The sequence below is a fragment of the Eupeodes corollae genome, chromosome 2 (assembly GCF_945859685.1).
Source record: "Eupeodes corollae chromosome 2, idEupCoro1.1, whole genome shotgun sequence".
NCBI lineage: Eukaryota > Metazoa > Arthropoda > Insecta > Diptera > Syrphidae > Eupeodes > Eupeodes corollae.
Genome location: NC_079148.1, coordinates 150,957,687 through 150,976,126, shown reverse-complemented (window position 1 = coordinate 150,976,126; position 18,440 = coordinate 150,957,687). Strand labels below are relative to the sequence as shown.

At 37.3% G+C, this 18,440-nt stretch overlaps 4 protein-coding genes across 4 annotated transcripts; 2 read left to right on the top strand and 2 right to left on the bottom strand.

Moving 5' to 3' along the window:
* The first annotated feature begins 207 nt into the window (after positions 1–207).
* On the top strand, positions 208–2,257 carry LOC129945581 (protein disulfide-isomerase TMX3). The gene is made up of 3 exons (XM_056055407.1): positions 208–512; positions 570–1,420; positions 1,593–2,257. The coding sequence occupies exons 1-3, from the start codon at positions 458–460 to the stop codon at positions 1,980–1,982; spliced, it is 1,296 nt and encodes a 431-aa protein (XP_055911382.1). The 5' UTR covers positions 208–457; the 3' UTR covers positions 1,983–2,257.
* Positions 2,235–3,228, bottom strand: LOC129945582 (programmed cell death protein 5). Its single transcript, XM_056055408.1, has 3 exons — positions 3,041–3,228; positions 2,700–2,817; positions 2,235–2,633 (listed from the first exon to the last, which is right to left on the bottom strand). The coding sequence occupies exons 1-3, from the start codon at positions 3,101–3,103 to the stop codon at positions 2,410–2,412; spliced, it is 405 nt and encodes a 134-aa protein (XP_055911383.1). The 5' UTR covers positions 3,104–3,228; the 3' UTR covers positions 2,235–2,409.
* Positions 3,229–5,472: 2,244 nt separating this feature from the next.
* On the top strand, positions 5,473–7,870 carry LOC129947297 (U3 small nucleolar RNA-associated protein 4 homolog). The gene is made up of 3 exons (XM_056057809.1): positions 5,473–5,733; positions 5,791–7,621; positions 7,689–7,870. The coding sequence occupies exons 1-3, from the start codon at positions 5,600–5,602 to the stop codon at positions 7,806–7,808; spliced, it is 2,085 nt and encodes a 694-aa protein (XP_055913784.1). The 5' UTR covers positions 5,473–5,599; the 3' UTR covers positions 7,809–7,870.
* Positions 7,871–13,139: 5,269 nt separating this feature from the next.
* Positions 13,140–15,687, bottom strand: LOC129948141 (protein regulator of cytokinesis 1-like). The gene has a single exon (XM_056059001.1). It carries the CDS (start codon positions 15,466–15,468, stop codon positions 13,432–13,434), a length of 2,037 nt encoding a protein of 678 aa, XP_055914976.1. The 5' UTR covers positions 15,469–15,687; the 3' UTR covers positions 13,140–13,431.
* Between the last annotated feature and the right edge of the window lie 2,753 nt (positions 15,688–18,440).

Sequence of the window (18,440 nt, the reverse complement as noted above, 5' to 3'; positions counted from 1 at the left end):
CAAAAATTCTGGGGTAGCTTTGGATTCCATTTTTGATAGCCCATCAGATCAGCTGTTCTTTTACACGCGAATAGTGACAAAAAATTAGTCAGTGTTAATAACATTAAATGAAGTGTACAAAACGGACCTTAATGTTTACTCAATTCGCCACACCCAGCGAAAATAAAACTTGACATCTGTCACTGTTCTATGCGCATCTCTTTCCAACATTATCCTGACAACAATTTTATTGGAAAAGAAAAAATAAAAATTTTCTACATTGACTTTTTGCATTTATGTATATTTAAGAACATTTTCCTAACGCAATTTTACTAACTTAATTAGCCAAGTAAATTAGTTCTCTCTAGATTCTAGTTGACCTACAAACCTTACTATGTGCCATAATCTAATCAATTTCAATTGATTTCTGACTAAAAACTAAAAGAAAAAACGAAGCACCGACTTCAAAAACTCGATCATGGGTTTAGTTTCTTTTTCGAGAGTGATTTTAGCTGGATTTTTATTCGTTTGCAGTGAGTAGAGTTATAATGGCGACTTAAATATTTTACAAAAGATCTCCTTTTGTTTAGTAATTCCATCGTATAGCGATGCAACACGAGTTCTTGAACTTAGTGACCGATTCATTGACGTCCGCCACGAAAGCCAATGGCTGGTGATGTTCTATGCACCGTGGTGTGCTTACTGCAAACGCACTGAACCCGTCTTCGGGCTGGTGGCACAGTCTCTGCATAGTACAAATGTGAGAGTCGGCAGGTTAGACTGCACACGCTTTCCTGCAGCCGCCAAGGAATTCCGCATTCGTGGCTATCCCACCATCATGTTCATCAAGGGCAACATGGAATTCACCTACAGTGGTGATAGAACCAAAGAAGACCTAGTCGACTATGCCCTTCGCATGAGTGGGCCACCCGTGCAACTAGTCACTCGGACGGAGAGCGTGGACATGCTTAAGGACGCTCACACCTTGTTCTTTATGTTTGTCGGCCAACAAGAGGGCGTTGTTTGGGATACTTTCTACGCAGCCGCCGAGAGCTATCAAGAGCATGGTTTCTTCTATGCCACGACTGAAGATATTGCTCAGCAACATTTCGACATCGAACATCTGCCAGCTGTGCTGGTTTACAAGGAGGAGGCTCAGCATATGTACGCTCATGCGCATGTGGCTCATGAAATGGATCCCGCCGAAGTCAACGAAACCATTCATCATTGGGTGAATGTTGAGAGGTTTGTCACATTCCCAAAGATCACCCGGTTTAATATTCATCAATTGATGAAGACCAAGAAGTATTTGGTTGTCGCTGTGGTGGAAGAGGACAAATTGAATCAGGTCGCCACGCACGAGTTGGAGTTCCGTGATATGGTCGAAGGAGTTATACGAAAGTATCGGGATCGCTATCACGATCAGTTTCAATTTGGATGGGTAAGTTTTGAAGGTCATCTTATTTCAGATAATTTTATAAACAAGACGGATTCCCAGTTTCTAAACTTTTTAAAGCCCTCAAACAAAAAGATTCTGTGTAAAAACTAAGACCTTCCAGTGCCTAGCTATGCCAAAGATTAACCCTTCAAATGAATTTATTTTCCGTTTACAGATTGGTGACCCCAGTATAGCCCATTCGATTGTGATGGACGCACTGCCAACACCTCACATCATTGTCATCAATTCAACAACCCAACATCATCACATCCCCGAAGACGATCCCATGCAGATGACTCCACAATCTCTGCACATTTTCCTCGAGTCGATAAGCAATCAGACTGCAATTGTCTATGGAGGGGATACCTTCCTAGTGCGCTTGTATCGCGCATGTTTCGAAGCTAAAAAATCCCTACGAGAAATGTGGCTTGGAAACCCGGTGCTGACAACAGTTCTTTTCGGACTGCCACTGGGATTCCTCGCTCTCATTTTGTATTCTATATTCTGTGGAGACTGTTTGGACGCATCCGAAGAAGACGAAGAGGAGCACGAAAAGAAGGAGTAGGACTCTGTGAAAGATTTCCTAAAAAGTCGATTCAAATTAAATTTTAAATGTTGTACATTTTTGTTGTGATCTCAGTTCAAAAAAAAGAAGCATTTTCTTTTGTATTTTCTTTTTTTATATTTTGTTAATTTTCTTAAGAAACATTTTTATTCTCCTGAGTTCTTATTTTTCATCTCTTCTTCTCATAAAAATGTGTAAATGTTTTTTTTTCTTTGTCATAGTTACAGCTATAAGTTTTTAAACGATAACAAATTATTAAATTATTTTGAAAAATATCTCAATGTTGTGTTAATTAAACAAAAAAAAAAGAACTAAACTAAAAAGAAGAAAGCCAAAGAATGAGATGAAACTTTTTTCCTTTCCTTCGTGATGACAAACTGGATTGGGGATTGATCCTATGAGGCAGAGACAGAGGGTTAAGTAGCAATCAGCAGCCGTAGTCATCGTCGTCGTCAGAATCGATGGCAGCTCTCCGGCGGTCGTATTTCACTGTGGATGTGCTTTGCGGCATTTGGGAGTTGACTTTTTCCAGAATCGAGACGAACTGAGCGTCGTCAAGTTTGCCCATTATTTGGCCCATCTGCGCCATGCGAATGACCATATTCTCGAATATCTGGGCTTTCTCTGGTTTACTGAGTTTCAAGGTATTTACTAAAAGGGTGATTTTTATGTTTTAAGAAATTGAAGAAACAAGGAATTTTGAGGATAAAAACCTACATCTAGCTCTGGCTTGTTGGTCGAGAACTTGGGAAAGGATCGAATTCTTCATATCTTCCTGCTGTCGCATCTGTTCTTGTTGTTGCTTCTGTTTCTCTGGGTCATTGCCACCGCCACCCTAAAAATGCAGAACAACTTTTCTTTTGTAGAACAATCAATAAACCTATGATGAGTCACTGTAATTTGTATTTCTATTTTTCTAAGAATGAAATTAGTGGTGATTTAGGCTAAGTTGTTTTTAAACACTTTTTGCAAAATGATGCTATTTTTGGGTAAGTAGGTATTTTTTAGCAAACTTCTGCCGCATGTTGCTTGGAATTGAATTTAAGGAAAAAACTTACATATTGAGATTGAAGTTGAGCCATTCTTTGTTGGCGGATTGCATCAAGATCAGCATCACCCATTTTATTAGTTGAATATTATAAAATGTTTATTTATTTTAATAAAATTAAATAATTTTCTTTTTAACAAAAGATGTAGGATTGTGAAAAAGAAGAATTGCTTGCAGCGCTTCGTATTTAGTTTGACAGCTGACAGATGACATTTTTTTTATTTTTCGTGGTGTGGTTGGTAGTTCTGTGTTGACATGTTATCGACAAATTGTTGGAATGGAGATGTGAATTTTAAAATTGAAATCGAAATTTTGAAAATTCAACTTACCATCAAAATCAAAAGAGAATGGGTGTTTTTTTAGACGTGTAGTTTTCAATGCGGTTATATTTTTTTCGGTATAGGTCCTTTTGAAAGCTTTAACTTGAATTATGCTCAATTTGGTTATCCATTTTATAATTAATTTTATATAGAATAGACGCATCAATTTATTGAAGGAAACTTTTGGTGTGCACATTGTCACGCGCCCTGAGCTCTTTTTCATAAACATTGACAGGTGACAATTTTACAAATTTGTCGCGTGTCACGTGTCAACGCCACCTTTTTTTGAATATAAAACTCGATGACCTCATGCTTTCTTGTCACCGAATCAACCTCTTTGTTTTCGAGGAGCGAGGATACCACCAAAACTCCTTTAACTTTTTTTGGAGTGAAGGAAACTAAGGTAATTTTGTCCTTGAAAACAAATTGCGAGAAGAGTACTTCTTTTTTTCGGTTGGGTAAGAAGGATGGTGGTACTTCAACTTTATTTTTCCTCAACGTTCCGACTACAGTGAGATTATGCTGCGCTAGCATTGTTTGAATCAACTGAAATGATGTGAACAGATTGTCCATGGTTAAATTCCTTCCCGTACCATGAATGCTTTCACTAATCTTGCGTACCAACTGCAGCGGTATGGGGTCATTTGATCTTCTTTCTTCTTTCCCAACGTAAGGAATCCCAGATACTATATAATATGTGCGGGAATGACACATCGTTATAATTTGTATGCCGTATTTTACATGGACAATTACCTCTAAATCCAAAAAGCTGCTCATCAATTGTACAATACTCGTGGGGCGTATAATATTTTGAACAGTTTGAATTAAATTTGTCCCAAATGAAGCGTATAACAATCACATCACGAATCTCTTCTTCCGTTGTGTCTATTTTGATTCCGGCAATTGGATGGTGGACAGACGTTGAAGGCGAGAGAATCAGCTGGTGGAATACTTTTTGACGCTGGTTGCTGATCTCGATGTTAGTATTTTTAACTAAAGCTTCGAATACAACATCATCGAAAAGTAGATCGCATGCTTCAACCTCTGATGTTATGAATTTTCCTTCACCTTCACAACCCGGCATTTTCAAAATCGGGTGCCGACCGATTTTTATAAAATTATATTCTTCTGTTGTTTTTCAGATGCGAAATGTTTCCTTAAATTGATAATCACTTAATGACGCGAAATCATTGTTTATTCTCTGTCTAAAAATCGAGGGTGGCGTACTTCGCGTTCATCATCACTTTCACTTGAAACTAAATTGCCTGTCACAATTGTCAACTACATACTGACAAAATTGTAATCTGAATTATATTATTCTGTATCCTAAAAAAATTGTGTAGGGTAATTTGTGACAATTTTCAAAAAATCCCTGACAATTCATTTATGAAATTTTGTATGATATTGACAATGGTGGCAAATTCCCCGACAACTTTACAAAATTGACATATTTTGTATGGGACAAAATTTAAACAATTGTCAGGTTGATCCTTTACAAATTGTCACCGGTCACTCCTGTCAATATTTATGAAAGAGGGCCCTTGGCCTCTGGTGTGGTCAAAAATTGGGCTTCCCAGCTGAAACTTATTCGAGCTATACTTGATGCCACGACCACTTGGTCAAAATCATTTTTAAAACATAGTGGCGAACCTTATTTTTGTAATAAAAATTTGGTTAGTCAAGCCATTTTGGTAATAAGAAAATAGCCACATTATGGATACGATTGCAACGCCTTACCTTTCTCATGATTTTTTTACATTTTCAATTAGGTAATTTACTGTTTTCTATTTTCAACAACTTAATGAATTCAATTTTTAGCGTTTTGAATCGATTATGGATGCCGAATCCGAACAGCGAATTTAAAAAAGCACATTTTATAACAAGGCGCAAAAAGTGGGATATCCAAAATGAAACCTCTTTGAAATAGTTCAACTATAAGTTTAGCATCGGCTAACGGTCAATACACAACTGACACCAAAAAATCCAAAGTTCTTAAATTAATATGTGAAAAATGATGAAACATAATTTTTTTTAACGGCCTGATGTAAATATACATCTTCGAACGCACTTCTTTCGCACAGCTGTCATTTGTCAAAATTTTACACCACAGTACCACACAAAAGTTACCACTCTAGCTAAGCTACCAACACGTGCAGTGGCAGTCGTCAAAAATTCGAAATTCACTTGTTTATAAGTTACAAAATTGTTCCTCAGATCCTTTCCCTAAAAAACGTCCTTTAAAAAACACAATGAAAATGAAAGAAGAAGACCAAGAAGCCGATGGTAGAACCAAAATTCACAATGTTCGCTTTTATAATTTAACTCCACGTCTGATTGTTTGTATGGCCTACAACAAAATTAACAAGAAACTTGCACTTTCCAGGTTTGTAAATTTTTCAAATGATCTGTTTCTTATAACTTGAATAATTTTATTTATTAGAAATGATGGAACCATTGAAATATGGGACATGCAATATGCATCATTCCAGGAGAAGACCATTGCCAGTGGAGAGGATTCGTCTATCGAGGGAATGGCATGGGCTGGAAATCGCTTCTTCACCGTCGGCCTTACCGGTCATCTCGTGGAATGGGATTTGGTGGCGCTGGCAAAGCGACAATCTCAAAATGCCACTGGCAACTCGATCTGGTGTCTTGATGTCAATATCGAAGGCACCCAAGTTGCCCTCGGCACCGAGGAGGGTTACATAAACATATTCGACATAAGCGACGACCAAATGGCTTACAGTAAGCTCTTCGACAAGCAAGAGGGTCGAATTCTGTGCTGCAAGTTTAACGCAGCCGGCGACCACCTTGTGACAGGCGGAATTGACGCTATTCGCATTTGGGACGTGAAGAGCGGACATGCCATCCACAAGATGTCCCTCACTAGGCCCAGCAGTGGCAAGGAAGTGATTGTTTGGTCGCTTCAGGTCCTCCAGGACATGACTATCATATCTGGAGATTCGCGTGGCATCATCACAGTGTGGGATGGAAAGAGCGCGGCGTATCTCGAGGAGCACACCGTTCTGAAGGCCGATGTTCTGGCGGTGGCCGTGAACGAGGAAGAGAACAAGATCATCTGCTCGGGCATCGATCCCATCATACGGATATATGCTTTAACAGAGATAAAAAGGGAGGACGTGACCCTTAACAAGTGGGTTAAGTATCGCCAGCGCAGTGTCCATGACCACGACGTGAAGGCTCTGGTCTGTGTGGGAGACAAGATCCTATCTGGTGGCATGGACGGATATCTTGGTGTTTCGTCGGTGACTCGAAGCAGTGCAGCCATAGCAAAGCATGGACCTTTCCTTCAAAGTCCAGTCGTTTGTATTGCTCCCAGCAAGAGGCTTCTCCTCATGCGCTACCCCAATACAGTGGAGATCTGGAAATTAGGAGAAACAACTGGCAAGAGGGAGATAAACTTAGACGTAAGTGAAGAACCGGGTGAAGAACGCAAACACTTGGGTCTCAAAACAGCTCCGCAGAAGCTTCTCGAGATGAGAAGTAAACATGGCCACCCCATCACCTGCAGTGCCCTCTCGCCCGATGGCAACTGGTTGGTGTACTCCACAATGACTGAAATTCGGATGTTCTCCTTTGCAGCTGGAGAGGATGAAAATGTATCGCAAGTGGACCGAATCAAAGATCTGCCTCAAGAGTTTGGTGCCTGCAAAAATATTCTCTTTTCTCACGACTCCAGCACTTTGTTCCTGAGCAAAATAAACAAATCAATTGAAGTGTTTAGCATACTCTCCAATGGAGACATCGACCATTCGCAGACTATCGACGCCTCCAAGTACATCAAAGACACAATTCACCTGGTGGACGTATCAAATTGCGGGAATTACTTTGTCACCGCCGGAACCTGTCGAACGATCGCGGTGTGGATCAAGAAAGGAAAACACTACAAACACCATTTGAATTTACCTCGCTACACAGCAGCCACAACTGCGATATCCATCCACCAGGACTCCCCCCGACTAGTTGCGGTGTTTTCAGACTCGAAAATCTTCGAGTACGACCTGGAAGAGATGTGCTTCACCTGCACGGACAAGGATTTCTTTGTCAAGGAATCGGAAACTCACTGTGTGAATAGCATCATTCTGGATCGACGAAATCCCAATATTTTTGTTCTCCACAATGATACCACTTTGTTTGTTCTGGAGAAATGCACATCCGAGGATGTTGACAGTAAAATCACCAAAAAGAAGAAGCAAACGACGGATAGCAAAGTCGCTGGGTTGAGACTTAAATTTCAGAAAAATTATCAGGTATTTTAATGAATGAATGTACTTTTTGGGTTTTCATAAATTGTAATGTTTTTTTTTTTTGTTTTAGCATTTTATTCACCTGACATGGTTGAGTGCCGATGAACTGGTGGCCGTAGGAGTGAATCCAATTTCGTTGATTGAACAACTGCCAGGAGCGTTTGCTCAGAAGAAATTCGGAGCGGCGTAAATATCAATTTCTAGTTTTAATTTAAAATAATAAAAACAAAAATATATCTAATTTTTAAAAAAGTTGTTTTTTATTTAGTATTTTTTTTAGAAGAATAAATCGACAGAAAATATTAAAATAGTTTTTTAATTTTAAATACGACATTCACCTTTTTTTGTGTTTGTATGCATATCACTCGAAATGGAATTTGAAAAACTAGTTAAAATTTGTTTTTAGTCTGTGGAACACATTTGATTGTAATAAATATGATTTAAAATCAAGAAAATAAATATAAACCAGCATAAAAGTGTTCATATATGCGTTTCGCCCCGATGTAATGGTTAGGCTCATCAGAAGATGACTATTACACTTTATCTTGACGCATATTTTCCCGAATAAATCGAGATTCCATATGATCCCAGCTACATAGACTAACTGGGAATTATATAGTTGCTACAAGTCTTCAAAGAAGATAAATTGTTATTTTGATTGGCTTGCTATGGGACTTTTGAAGAAGAAATTTGACTGTTAACAGGCGAATTTTTTTTTCCTGAACACCGTTCATTTTATTAAATATGATTTAAAATCACGAAAATAAATATAAACCATTGATTTTAAAAACTTTCCCAAATCATTTAAATCAATTGAAGAATAGAAAACTGAAGGTAATAATTTTGATCAGTGGAAATATAGTTTTCCGTCGGCTTTTTTGGTCGCTGTAGTTTTTGCAGTGAAACAATTAAGTTACATTAACTTTCCCAACTATTTGCCTTCTTCAGGGCAACTTTATTAACATAAAAAAATATACAATTTAGTTCAATCAATGGGATACAATACAATAAAGTTTACTCTTACTTACATAATTACTTAAGGTGGCGCGACAGTCCGGGGCGGACCTGCGCCCCACCTAACTTGCGTCTACAGCCAGCTCGGTCCCTACTTAGCTGTCTCCAGTTTGGCACGCCAAGTTGGTTGAGGTGTTCCCCCACCTGAGTCGCGGTCCTCCTCTACTGCGCCGTCCCTCTAAATTGGATTCGAAGAGCTTCCGGGCAGGAGCGTTGATGTCCATCCGCTCTATATGACCTAGCCATCTAAGCCGTTGGACTTTTATTCCGTTAATTAGGTCAGTGTCGCTGTACAGCCCGTACAGTTCGTCGTTATATCTTCTCCTCCATTTTCCATCAATGCGTACGCGACCAAAAATCACCCGAAGAATTTTTCTCTCGAAGCATCCTAAGACGCTCTCATCTTTCTTTGATCCGGCCCTCAGCGCCATAAATGAGAACCGGGATGATGAGTGTCTTATAGATGGTGATTTTAGATGCTCGAGAGAGGACTTTACTTCTCAATTGCCTTCTAAGTCCAAAGAAGCAGCGATTTGCAAGAGTTATTCTTCGTTTGATTTCAACGCTTGTGTTGTTTTCTGTGTTTATAGCGGTGCGTAGGTAGACAAAAGTCCTCAACTACCTCAAAGTTATAGCTGTCAATAGTGACGTTTTGTCCAAGCCAACGTTGTTCAACGTATTTTTTGATGACAGCATATACTTGGTCTTGCCCTCATTGACCACTAAACCCATCTTCTTCGCTTCCGTCGCAATGCTCAAAAACGCTCTATTGACATCACGCAATTATGTCAATATCATCTGCGTATCCGAGTAATTGGATGGACCTTTGGAAGATTGTGCCTCTGTTGACGGTTGAGTTTTGCACAATTCTTTCCAGAACGATGTTGAAGAAGTCGCATGACAGTGCATCGCCTTGTGTAAAACCTTTTTTGACATTAAATGCATCGGTGAGATCCTTTCCGACCTTGATAGAACAGCTAGCATTCTCCGTCGTCATTCTGCACAAACGGATATGTTTGACAGGGATGCCAAAACTAGACATTGTTCTGTAGAGCTCTTCTCTTTGAAGTTTCTGGTTTTTTCCAAGATCTGCCATGGTTTGAATATTTGGTTGATAGTGGACTTTTCTGGTCTGAAGCCACACTGATAAGGACCTATAAGGTTGTTGACGAACGGCTTCAGACGTACACATAATACGGCAAAAAGGATCTTATATGAATGTAAAGGAGACTGATGCCTCTGTAGTTGGCGCAATTTAGAGCGTCTCCCTTTTTTATGTATCGGGAAAACTATGCTGAGATTCCACTCATCGGGCATGCTTTCTTCCGACCATATTTTGCAGATGAGTTGGCGCATGCTCCCTACCAAGTCATCGCCTGCTGCTTTAAATAGTCCGTCAGCTCCAGCAGCTTTGTTTGACTTCAGTTTAGATATAGCTATCTTCACTTCGACGAGGTCGGGTAGGCGGAATTGTTGATCTGCGTCGCCTAGGTTGGTTCTATCTCCCTTACAGCGGTATTCGGTTCGTAATCGCCGCTATATTATTTGGAAAAGTGGTCTTTCCATATTCTCAACATAGACTGCGATTTACTCACTCAAGAAAAATAGGAAAACAAATTAATATTCTTTAATATAAATTAAAAATAAAACTATAAACATAATTAGCACTTGGAAGAATGAAGTTAAGTCTAAATTAAATAAAGCACAAATTACATTTAAGAAGAAAGAAGAGAGCAATATACAGCAGAAATATCCCAAAATAACACAGGTTGAACGGTTAATTTGATTTACCATTGCAGTTAATTTTGTAAATCACATCTGTTTGTTTGTCCTCATCAAGTTTTGTCTTGAGTTTAGTCAAACATTGGGCAAGTTCAGACGACATAAGGGACTTGAAAGTAAGACAAGTTTCTAGTATCTGATTGGCCACCTGCTAAAAAATTACCTTAAAATTAAGGAACTTTAATGAAAAGTTGACTGGAAAGTTAGTCAAGAAAAATCTTCCTAACAATCAAGTCAAGTCAAATTCTGTCAAAATAACAGTTGATCATATTTTTTCATTCAACTGAAAGCTGAACTTTATTACCATATGATTTATTTATATCCTCCACAACTCCATTTAATTCTTTCTGTAAAAGGGTTTCTTGAAAATTTGGATAAGAAATACGTAATATGGGTAATATTTATTTAAAGAGAATTATTTATGTAGAGAATTGTGAAGTAAAGTTCTGAATTTGAAATTAATGACACTTTTAAAACTAACTAGTTTCCTTGGTCAAAATTTACATTCAAAGAATGAAGTTGACTGCAAATGAAGTCCCTTATGTTGTCTGAACCTGCCCATTGGGTAAGTGTTTTGTTTGATTTAAAAGCAAGGCGAACCTCTGTCAATTTTTTGGAAATGGATTTTTTTGAAGTTGTCGGATAATCTTGGGACGTAAACCATGGTTTTGTGATGCGTTCTAACTGGTTCATCAATATTTTCTCGTGGAAATTGCATTTTGTGTTTTAAACCGAGACTTGCAATTATGGTAGAAGGATAACCATTATTTCTTAAGATTTTGATGACTTTTTTCTCGTTGCTGACGTGGAATCGTACATCACTCATTTTGAAAATTTTATTCACAAGGTTGGACGAAGTATTGATGATAATATGCCTTGCTTGGTTTGGTCGGAAATTAATTAGTCTTCCGAATGCTCTTGGTTTTTGATACCAGTCGAAAAGCAAACGATTTTCTTCACGGTAGATTTTTACATCTAAGAACGATATATTTTGCTAAACTCGTTTTCTATTGTGAATTGCATTTTTGGGTGGAATAAGTTTAGAATGTTTGGTACTTTGTCTATGTTTCTTTTATCCATTATTTCAAATATGATAAATATGAACTCAGGTAAAAATTTGAGGTTCATATGTATGTATATGAGGTCTTCTTTAAATATCACTTTTAGTTGTTTTTGTTGGTTTAAAGGTAAAACTATCAAAGAGCAGACATAATTCTTCCAAAAAAAATAATTTTACACATTTTAATCAAAGAAGTTGTAGTTTATGGTTTTTGTCAGTTGATTTTAAATTTAAACCAGTTACATATGTACTTTTGTTTTTAAATAACAATAGGTACAAAGAAAATATTCTTTGTTAAAGCTTTACCCATTTTAAATATTGTAGTCGAAACTTAAAAGTGTTGAGCACATGAAGTGAACATTTAATAGTCTCTTCAGTTTAAATAGCGAGTCTTTAGCTCATTCAAGTTGTTTATAAGAGACAAACTTAAAATCCTCTCCTTGAGAATAAAAAAAAGGTTTTGGTAGGTTGTTAAATGAATTTTTAATTAAACGTCATTTCCATGATTGTTTGATTTTCTGATTGCCAAAATGAATATTTTTTTTTCTGTCCATATTATAACAATAGATTCTTAAAGGATTTAGATTTCCAGAATTCAAATCTCGCTTTAAGATTTTTACTTTAAAATGTTAAACGTTGTTTTTAAGGCTAAAGTAAAATACAGCATAGTTTATTACAACTAATTGTATTATGATTTTGAATTATATAAAACCCGGTCTTCCAAATACAGCTCAAATAATTTAAGTATTTAGCTAAGTTTCGGAAAGTCTGAGTCTTGTTTGAGAAACCTTGAATTTAATTCTTCAATGGTTTTTAAAAATACGTTTAGGAATTAATTTGTATTGATGATAATTACTATCTGTTCAAATTTTAAAAACACCAATTTTAGCATTTCGAGCACCGACGTAAGGTTTCATGTCTCTCATTATTTTGTAACTACTTCCATAAGCAATTCTCTAATGAAATAGCCATTTGCATTCCTCCCCTCAAACAGTTCAACCATAGTACTCGTTCTTTTAGGAATGCCCATCAGTTTACCCTTGAGCCCAATTTCGGTCGTACTCTAAAGTACAGAGATTCTGTTTTTAGTCGCACACACGAATGTGGAATGCTTTACCAAACTCAATATTTCCCACTCATTACAATGTGTATCTTCTATCAAATTATATCCTCCCTTCCTAATCACTAGCACTGTGTATAATAATTATAATGGTATTCATATCCCCTTCAGCTATATGTTTATAAAAACGTATTTGAGAAATCAGTGAAATTTCCTTTTGAAAATGTATAAAATGCCGGCAGACAAAAGTTGAAGTTAAGACCCAGGGCAGGGCAACTGTCCGCAGATGTACCCCCTCCTAGCGCCTATTAATATAATGTAGTATAAATTAAATTTTAAAAATCAATTTACTTGTTTTTAGCCCTTTAATTGTGGTTATTCGAGTAACGTTTTGTCCTTTTCGGCAGAGAAAAAATCAAAAGCAATTCTACCCGATCGACTTCTTTCCTTTCCGTGTTCCTTATAATTTTTGAGCTTAAATTGAGACTTGTAATACAAAACAAAGAATGTTAAGGGACACGAAAGAGAAACACAATTTAAAAATGCCCTACCAGCGCGAATATATAAATATACAACGCATCTGAAGAAAAATAACGACATTTTTTCCATTTCAAAGTAAACAATGAATTTATTTTTTTTATTATTGATCTCTTTTTTTAGTAATAATAATTATAAACAATTGTCATTGCAAAAAATAAGGCAAAACAAAAACTACACACTAAATTGTTTAATAGACACAATCCACTACCATTATAATATTATTACAAACAGAAAGAAACTAAAAGAAAAAACATAAAATATATTATAATATAAGCGACTTAAATTAACTAAACTTAGATAATTTCAAATGTTGTACATTTTATTTTTGTGCTGCATCCAATTCAAATTCAACCAATACTAAATGAGAATTGGGAGGTTTTTTGTGGTCAGTTTTCTACTGCTGCTGGAGGTCGTCGAGGGCGAGTGGGATGTGTGATGCATCATGGCTGGAGACTTGGACATCGTGTCCATTAGGTTCATCTTTGAAGGCACTCGCGCTAGCCGAGGGTTTGGGAGTCTGATGTTTTCCTTGCTGGTGGCTGGTTTGCGCAGTCGACTGCTGCTGCTCCCTGACGCCGAGGATGTTGGCATGATGGAGGAACGGGCTGCTGGTTCGATACACTTTTGGAAGTGTTCGTAGTTGTCTGCGTCGGATAGGTCGGAACTCTCTGTGACGGTTATTTTGGGTGCGCCCTTTGGCTGCTGGCGCGATGATGATCGTCGTTTCTTGGCACTTCCACTTTGACGGGCTGATCTTCTGCGGATGGTCGTCGCGAGTACTCGATTTTTCTTAAAAGGTGATTTGAAAGGTGTTTTCGTGTTATTCGAGGTCGAATAGCCGAAGACACTGGGACTGCTGAGAACATTCAAGAGACTCCGTTTGGCCGATGGAGCCTGGCGATCGGTTGGACCAAGCTTTCGCTTATTCGAACTAACAGCCGATGATATATTTGTGGTTGATGGGGTTCTCTTCATTATGGAAGACGCCGACATCTGGCAGTTCCTGATCGACATCGGGGTACGAGTGGCCACTGGGGTCTGGGGATTCTTCCTCGCACTGCTCAGCTTCTCCTTCTCCATCTTTTTCTTTTCCCAATCGCGAGATATCAAATCGAGGATATTCTCTCCGTAGATGAGGAAATTCTTGTGTTCCTTCTCTTCATAGGCTTGGACGAGTTCTGTGAGGAGTGCTTCGATTTTGGGCAACTTGCTTGCAATTGTCTTTCGCTCCTTCTCCTCCTTGAGCAGTTGTCCTCCGCGATTATTGTAGCGTCCTGGTTCAGATGCTTTCTGTTCGAGAGCAGTCATTCGTTCCCACAGAATTCGGCGGTCTTCGAATAACTGGAAAATCTTTTCGTTTTGCTGATAGAACGTCTTGAGGTCCTCCAATTCCATTTCGTGCAGAATGAGCAAATCGTCAGTGAAGCAGTCGCTGTAGAAGTTCGAGAAGCGACTACGTTGGACATCGGACTTCATGCACTTATCCCACCATTCCAGGATTTCTTTGCGGATTTGCTCCACAAAGAGCTTAATGTTCTGCTTCTTCAGAAGCTCGCAACGGTTGACTTCTTTGTGGAGAATATCGGCTGTGGATTGGGAGTAATCTGTGTATCGACTGAACTTGTTTCTAGTCGCTGGACTAGTGTCCAATCTGTCCCACAGGGAATTTAGTTTTCGCTTCATGCCATGGATGGTGTCCTCAAGTTCCAAGACCTGATCGCGATAGCGAGCGTGCATCTCTTTGAGTCCATCGAAGGTTTCTTTACTGAGCTTGATTTGGCGGTGGTTTAGAAGGCGATCGTCATTCTCGGAGAACATCTTCACTTCGAGGATCTGGAGGTAGTTTTTGATTTCGCGGCGCATGGTGGAAACTCTGTTCAAACGGTCAACTTTTTCTTCCTTAAGTACCTCTAAGTGCTGGCGAAACTCCTGAAGTTCCTCCTCCGATGGCAAGGGGTCAGCAACCAGAGATCGTGGCTCTTCGCCCAACTCACTGCAAAGGGTGTCCTGCTCGAGGAGAAGCTCGAAAATCTGTTCTCTGCGAAGACGCAGAGTTTCACGGAGCTCGGTGAGACTTTCATCGAGTTCCGACTGAAGCACCAGTAACGGAACATCTTCGGACGGCTTCAGGTTTATATCAACCTTGAGTAGACGTTGAAGATTTTCCGCCTCTGATCGTAGATCCAAGATTTCTTTCTCGATTTGTTCCTGCTTCTCCATGGACTCTAGCACAAGATCCTCGAAGTAGTTCTTTGTGTGCTCCTCAAGTTTGGCGATGTTTTCCTTGCACGCATTTTCGTCAAATATTTTCTTCCAGATTTGTGTCAATTCGTGGACATACGTTTGGGTCAGGATTTGCATATCCTTTTGGGCTTGGTTAAATAAGTCAGACATAATTTTGACGAGTAACAAACAATTAACAAATAATCTACACTGAAATTTTAATATATTAATTTGAGAATAAAAAAAAATGTGAAAATAGAAAAGTTTTGTATTTTTCCTCAGTTACGACGGAATTTTAAAAATCGTCGTCGATGCCGGGAGGAGATGCTACTAGGAAATTCGTTATAATCCATTCAAGTTTGAACATAGAACAGTTTGTTTTCGGGTAGAAGAAATGCAAGCGACTGAGGAGGATGGATATATGAAAAAATGAAAAGGCATGATTTTAAAAATGAGCGCGGTCGGTGACAGAAAATAGATATGGCCTGAATGGGTTAGGGTGTGTTCATGCAAAACCAACATTTAAGGACCCTTCTACACGATGACAATGGAAATTATTCATTTTAAGGTGCCAGTTATAGCTGTCATTGAAAAAATAAAATGAATATTTTAGCGTGTTTAACAAGAAATGCAGCCTTGTTCATAAAATAAATAAAAAGACAGACAAAAATATAAAAAAACAAAAAAAAACATGTTCACGTTGATAAAAATTGCACTTAAAAAAAAAATATAGATAGAAAAACAGTTTTATATGGAGTGTTTTTCTAAGAGCTAGAAAAATGTTAATAATAATAGAAGACAGAAGATAATTATATGGCACTAATTTTTTTGGGGCGACTTTCCATTACCGCAGCACGAATTTCCTTCTGATTTTTTACAGTTAGGTACGGGTCTTAATAGAACATGTTTTAAATATTAGGGCGAGGAAACAACTTTAAGTCATAAAAAAAATATTTTCTTTTTCGGACTTAACCCTACTTTTTTTGTTTTGCATTTTTTAAACTTAAAACAAGTTTTTGTTTTAATTGATAGCACGGCGTTCTAACAGCTAGGTATGTAAGGGGGCAACCCCCCTCCTTGGGGTCACTATAGGATTTGGGGTGGGTGTGAGTTTGGGTATATGCAAAGTACTTTTTCATTTGAGCACTAAAATAAAAGAAATTACCAAGAAAAAAAAACAAGTATGGCAATACTGAACAAAAAGCAGGGAAGAAATGTCAAAATCAACCATTTTTGAGTGTTTTGTATGTAAAAAAGTGAACTTTAAAAATTAATTAAAAATAAAAATAAATGTTTCCTCGCTCTAAAATTGCATATCTATCGAATAAAAAAACCGCGAGTCGAAATTCGTGCTGCGGTAATGGATGGTTGAGCCATTTTTTTAATATGTTTTTCGTAATATGCCCACCACGGCTACGAGAAACTTAGTCCACTCGATCAGTTCAATTTTTCATAACATTTTCCGATAAATTTAGTGTCAATGGTGGCTTGAGTTTTGGCTTCAAATGCTTTAGGAGTTGTTGGTTTGTTGCCATACAAAAATGACTTAACATAGCACCGTAAAAAGTAATCGAGAAGAGTTAAGTCACACAAACCAGGGTACCAGTTAACACGACTAAAGGGCCAGTTATAGCTAAAATTTGTTTTCATTACTGAAACCAATCATTAATTTTGTTTGGCAAGTCGTTTATAGTATTATTAAAAATTTCTGTAGTTAAAAAAAAGTTCTGATTGCAATCCACCGAAGAAAATTGTACTGACAGAAATCTGTCATTAAAATTTTGTGAGATGAGAACAATTCGTTTTACATTTGAACATAAAAGTATCAACTGTTCAGGAAAAGGAATTTTGAGCATAGACTCAATGTTTTTGAATAAATTGATACCATTTGAATTCTTAGTTATAGCGTTAAAAAATCTATGATGAATTTCCAAAGCTTTCTGAATAAAAAAACCAAAATAGTTTGACATTTTAAACTGTCAAAGACTTAACCATCGAAATTTTCATGCATTAAAAAAAAATGAATTAAGTTTTAATTGATGAGATGGAATCAACAGTAATCTTATGAGAGTCCAATTTGATTCATTAGTTGATATTTCACTTATTCCTCAAAACTTTGAAACAAACAAAACAAATTACTGAGGTTTTTTCTTGTCATGAAAGATATAAGGATGAGTTCTTCGATTAGTATGGAGCCCAGATCTGTTTAATATAAAAACATCGATTTAATTTGGATTGGGAAATAAATATCGAGTGCAAGTACATTCGGTACCAGAGTTGTCTGTCCGGAACTGTCTCGATTTCCCAAAACCTAGAACCCAGAAAAAAATAGCCCAATTTCAATCAAAAATCTCGTAGCTTTAATTAGAAATTATTTCGTTTTTTGTTAATAAAAAAGATGAGGTATAAATACCAACGCATATTAAATTTTTAGCTGTTGAAAAGCAGTCTTGCTCCTCAAGGTAATCGCATTGGCACATTATTTGGCTAAACTATCATTTCAAATGAGGGTGGAAACTTGAATACTATCAGCAAATCCAAATTGTTTGGAAAGAAGCTAGGCTTAATCGTATTCTTGATTTTGTTTCTGTTGCAGAAGTTTTTTGATTTATTAAAAAATGTTGTTTTATTGAGCTGTCATACTAATTTTTACCAACACAAAAAAGTAGGTAATATTTTGTATAAAAAGCATCATTGATATGCTAAATATAGACTTCTAGTATCCAACTTCATATCCTATATATATGAACCCTATGTTCCTTAACGACATTAGCCCCTCTTATTTTGAAAAAAAAAACTTTAATCGTTCTTTTAACAAATTATTGACAGCTTTCACTGATATGTATAGTAATGTGCTGTCCCTTTAATATCGACTTAATTTGTCGTATTTCTGAAAGAGAGCAGTTTATAGGATGGTTTAAGCTCTTACGTGTAATTAATTCAAGACACTATTTAAAAAATGTCCCTACAAGTTATGGTTAAAGAAGTCCTTCGCATGTTCTAACATTTTGTTGAAAAGTAGCTCTTTGAACAATTAGTTTACGCATAGAACAGTTGATCTCTGATGTCTCAACAACCTAAACAGACCAATTGCTTTTCATACAAAATTCAAAATCTTTCTTCTACCTGTCTCGTACGAGTAT

Bases quoted from the DNA above. Each gene is read 5' to 3' on its own strand.
- LOC129948141 (XM_056059001.1), bottom strand. From the start codon at position 15,468: ATGTCTGACTTATTTAACCAAGCCCAAAAGGATATGCAAATCCTGACC.
- LOC129945581 (XM_056055407.1), top strand. From the start codon at position 458: ATGGGTTTAGTTTCTTTTTCGAGAGTGATTTTAGCTGGATTTTTATTC. The intron at 513-569 runs GTGAGTAGAGTT...CCTTTTGTTTAG, and splicing joins TGGATTTTTATTCGTTTGCA to TAATTCCATCGTATAGCGAT. The intron at 1,421-1,592 runs GTAAGTTTTGAA...TTCCGTTTACAG, and splicing joins ATCAGTTTCAATTTGGATGG to ATTGGTGACCCCAGTATAGC.
- LOC129945582 (XM_056055408.1), bottom strand. From the start codon at position 3,103: ATGGGTGATGCTGATCTTGATGCAATCCGCCAACAAAGAATGGCTCAA. The intron at 2,818-3,040 runs GTAAGTTTTTTC...CTGCATTTTTAG, and splicing joins CTCAACTTCAATCTCAATAT to GGTGGCGGTGGCAATGACCC. The intron at 2,634-2,699 runs GTAGGTTTTTAT...TCACCCTTTTAG, and splicing joins CCAACAAGCCAGAGCTAGAT to TAAATACCTTGAAACTCAGT.
- LOC129947297 (XM_056057809.1), top strand. From the start codon at position 5,600: ATGAAAATGAAAGAAGAAGACCAAGAAGCCGATGGTAGAACCAAAATT. The intron at 5,734-5,790 runs GTTTGTAAATTT...TTTATTTATTAG, and splicing joins AAGAAACTTGCACTTTCCAG to AAATGATGGAACCATTGAAA. The intron at 7,622-7,688 runs GTATTTTAATGA...TTTTTGTTTTAG, and splicing joins AATTTCAGAAAAATTATCAG to CATTTTATTCACCTGACATG.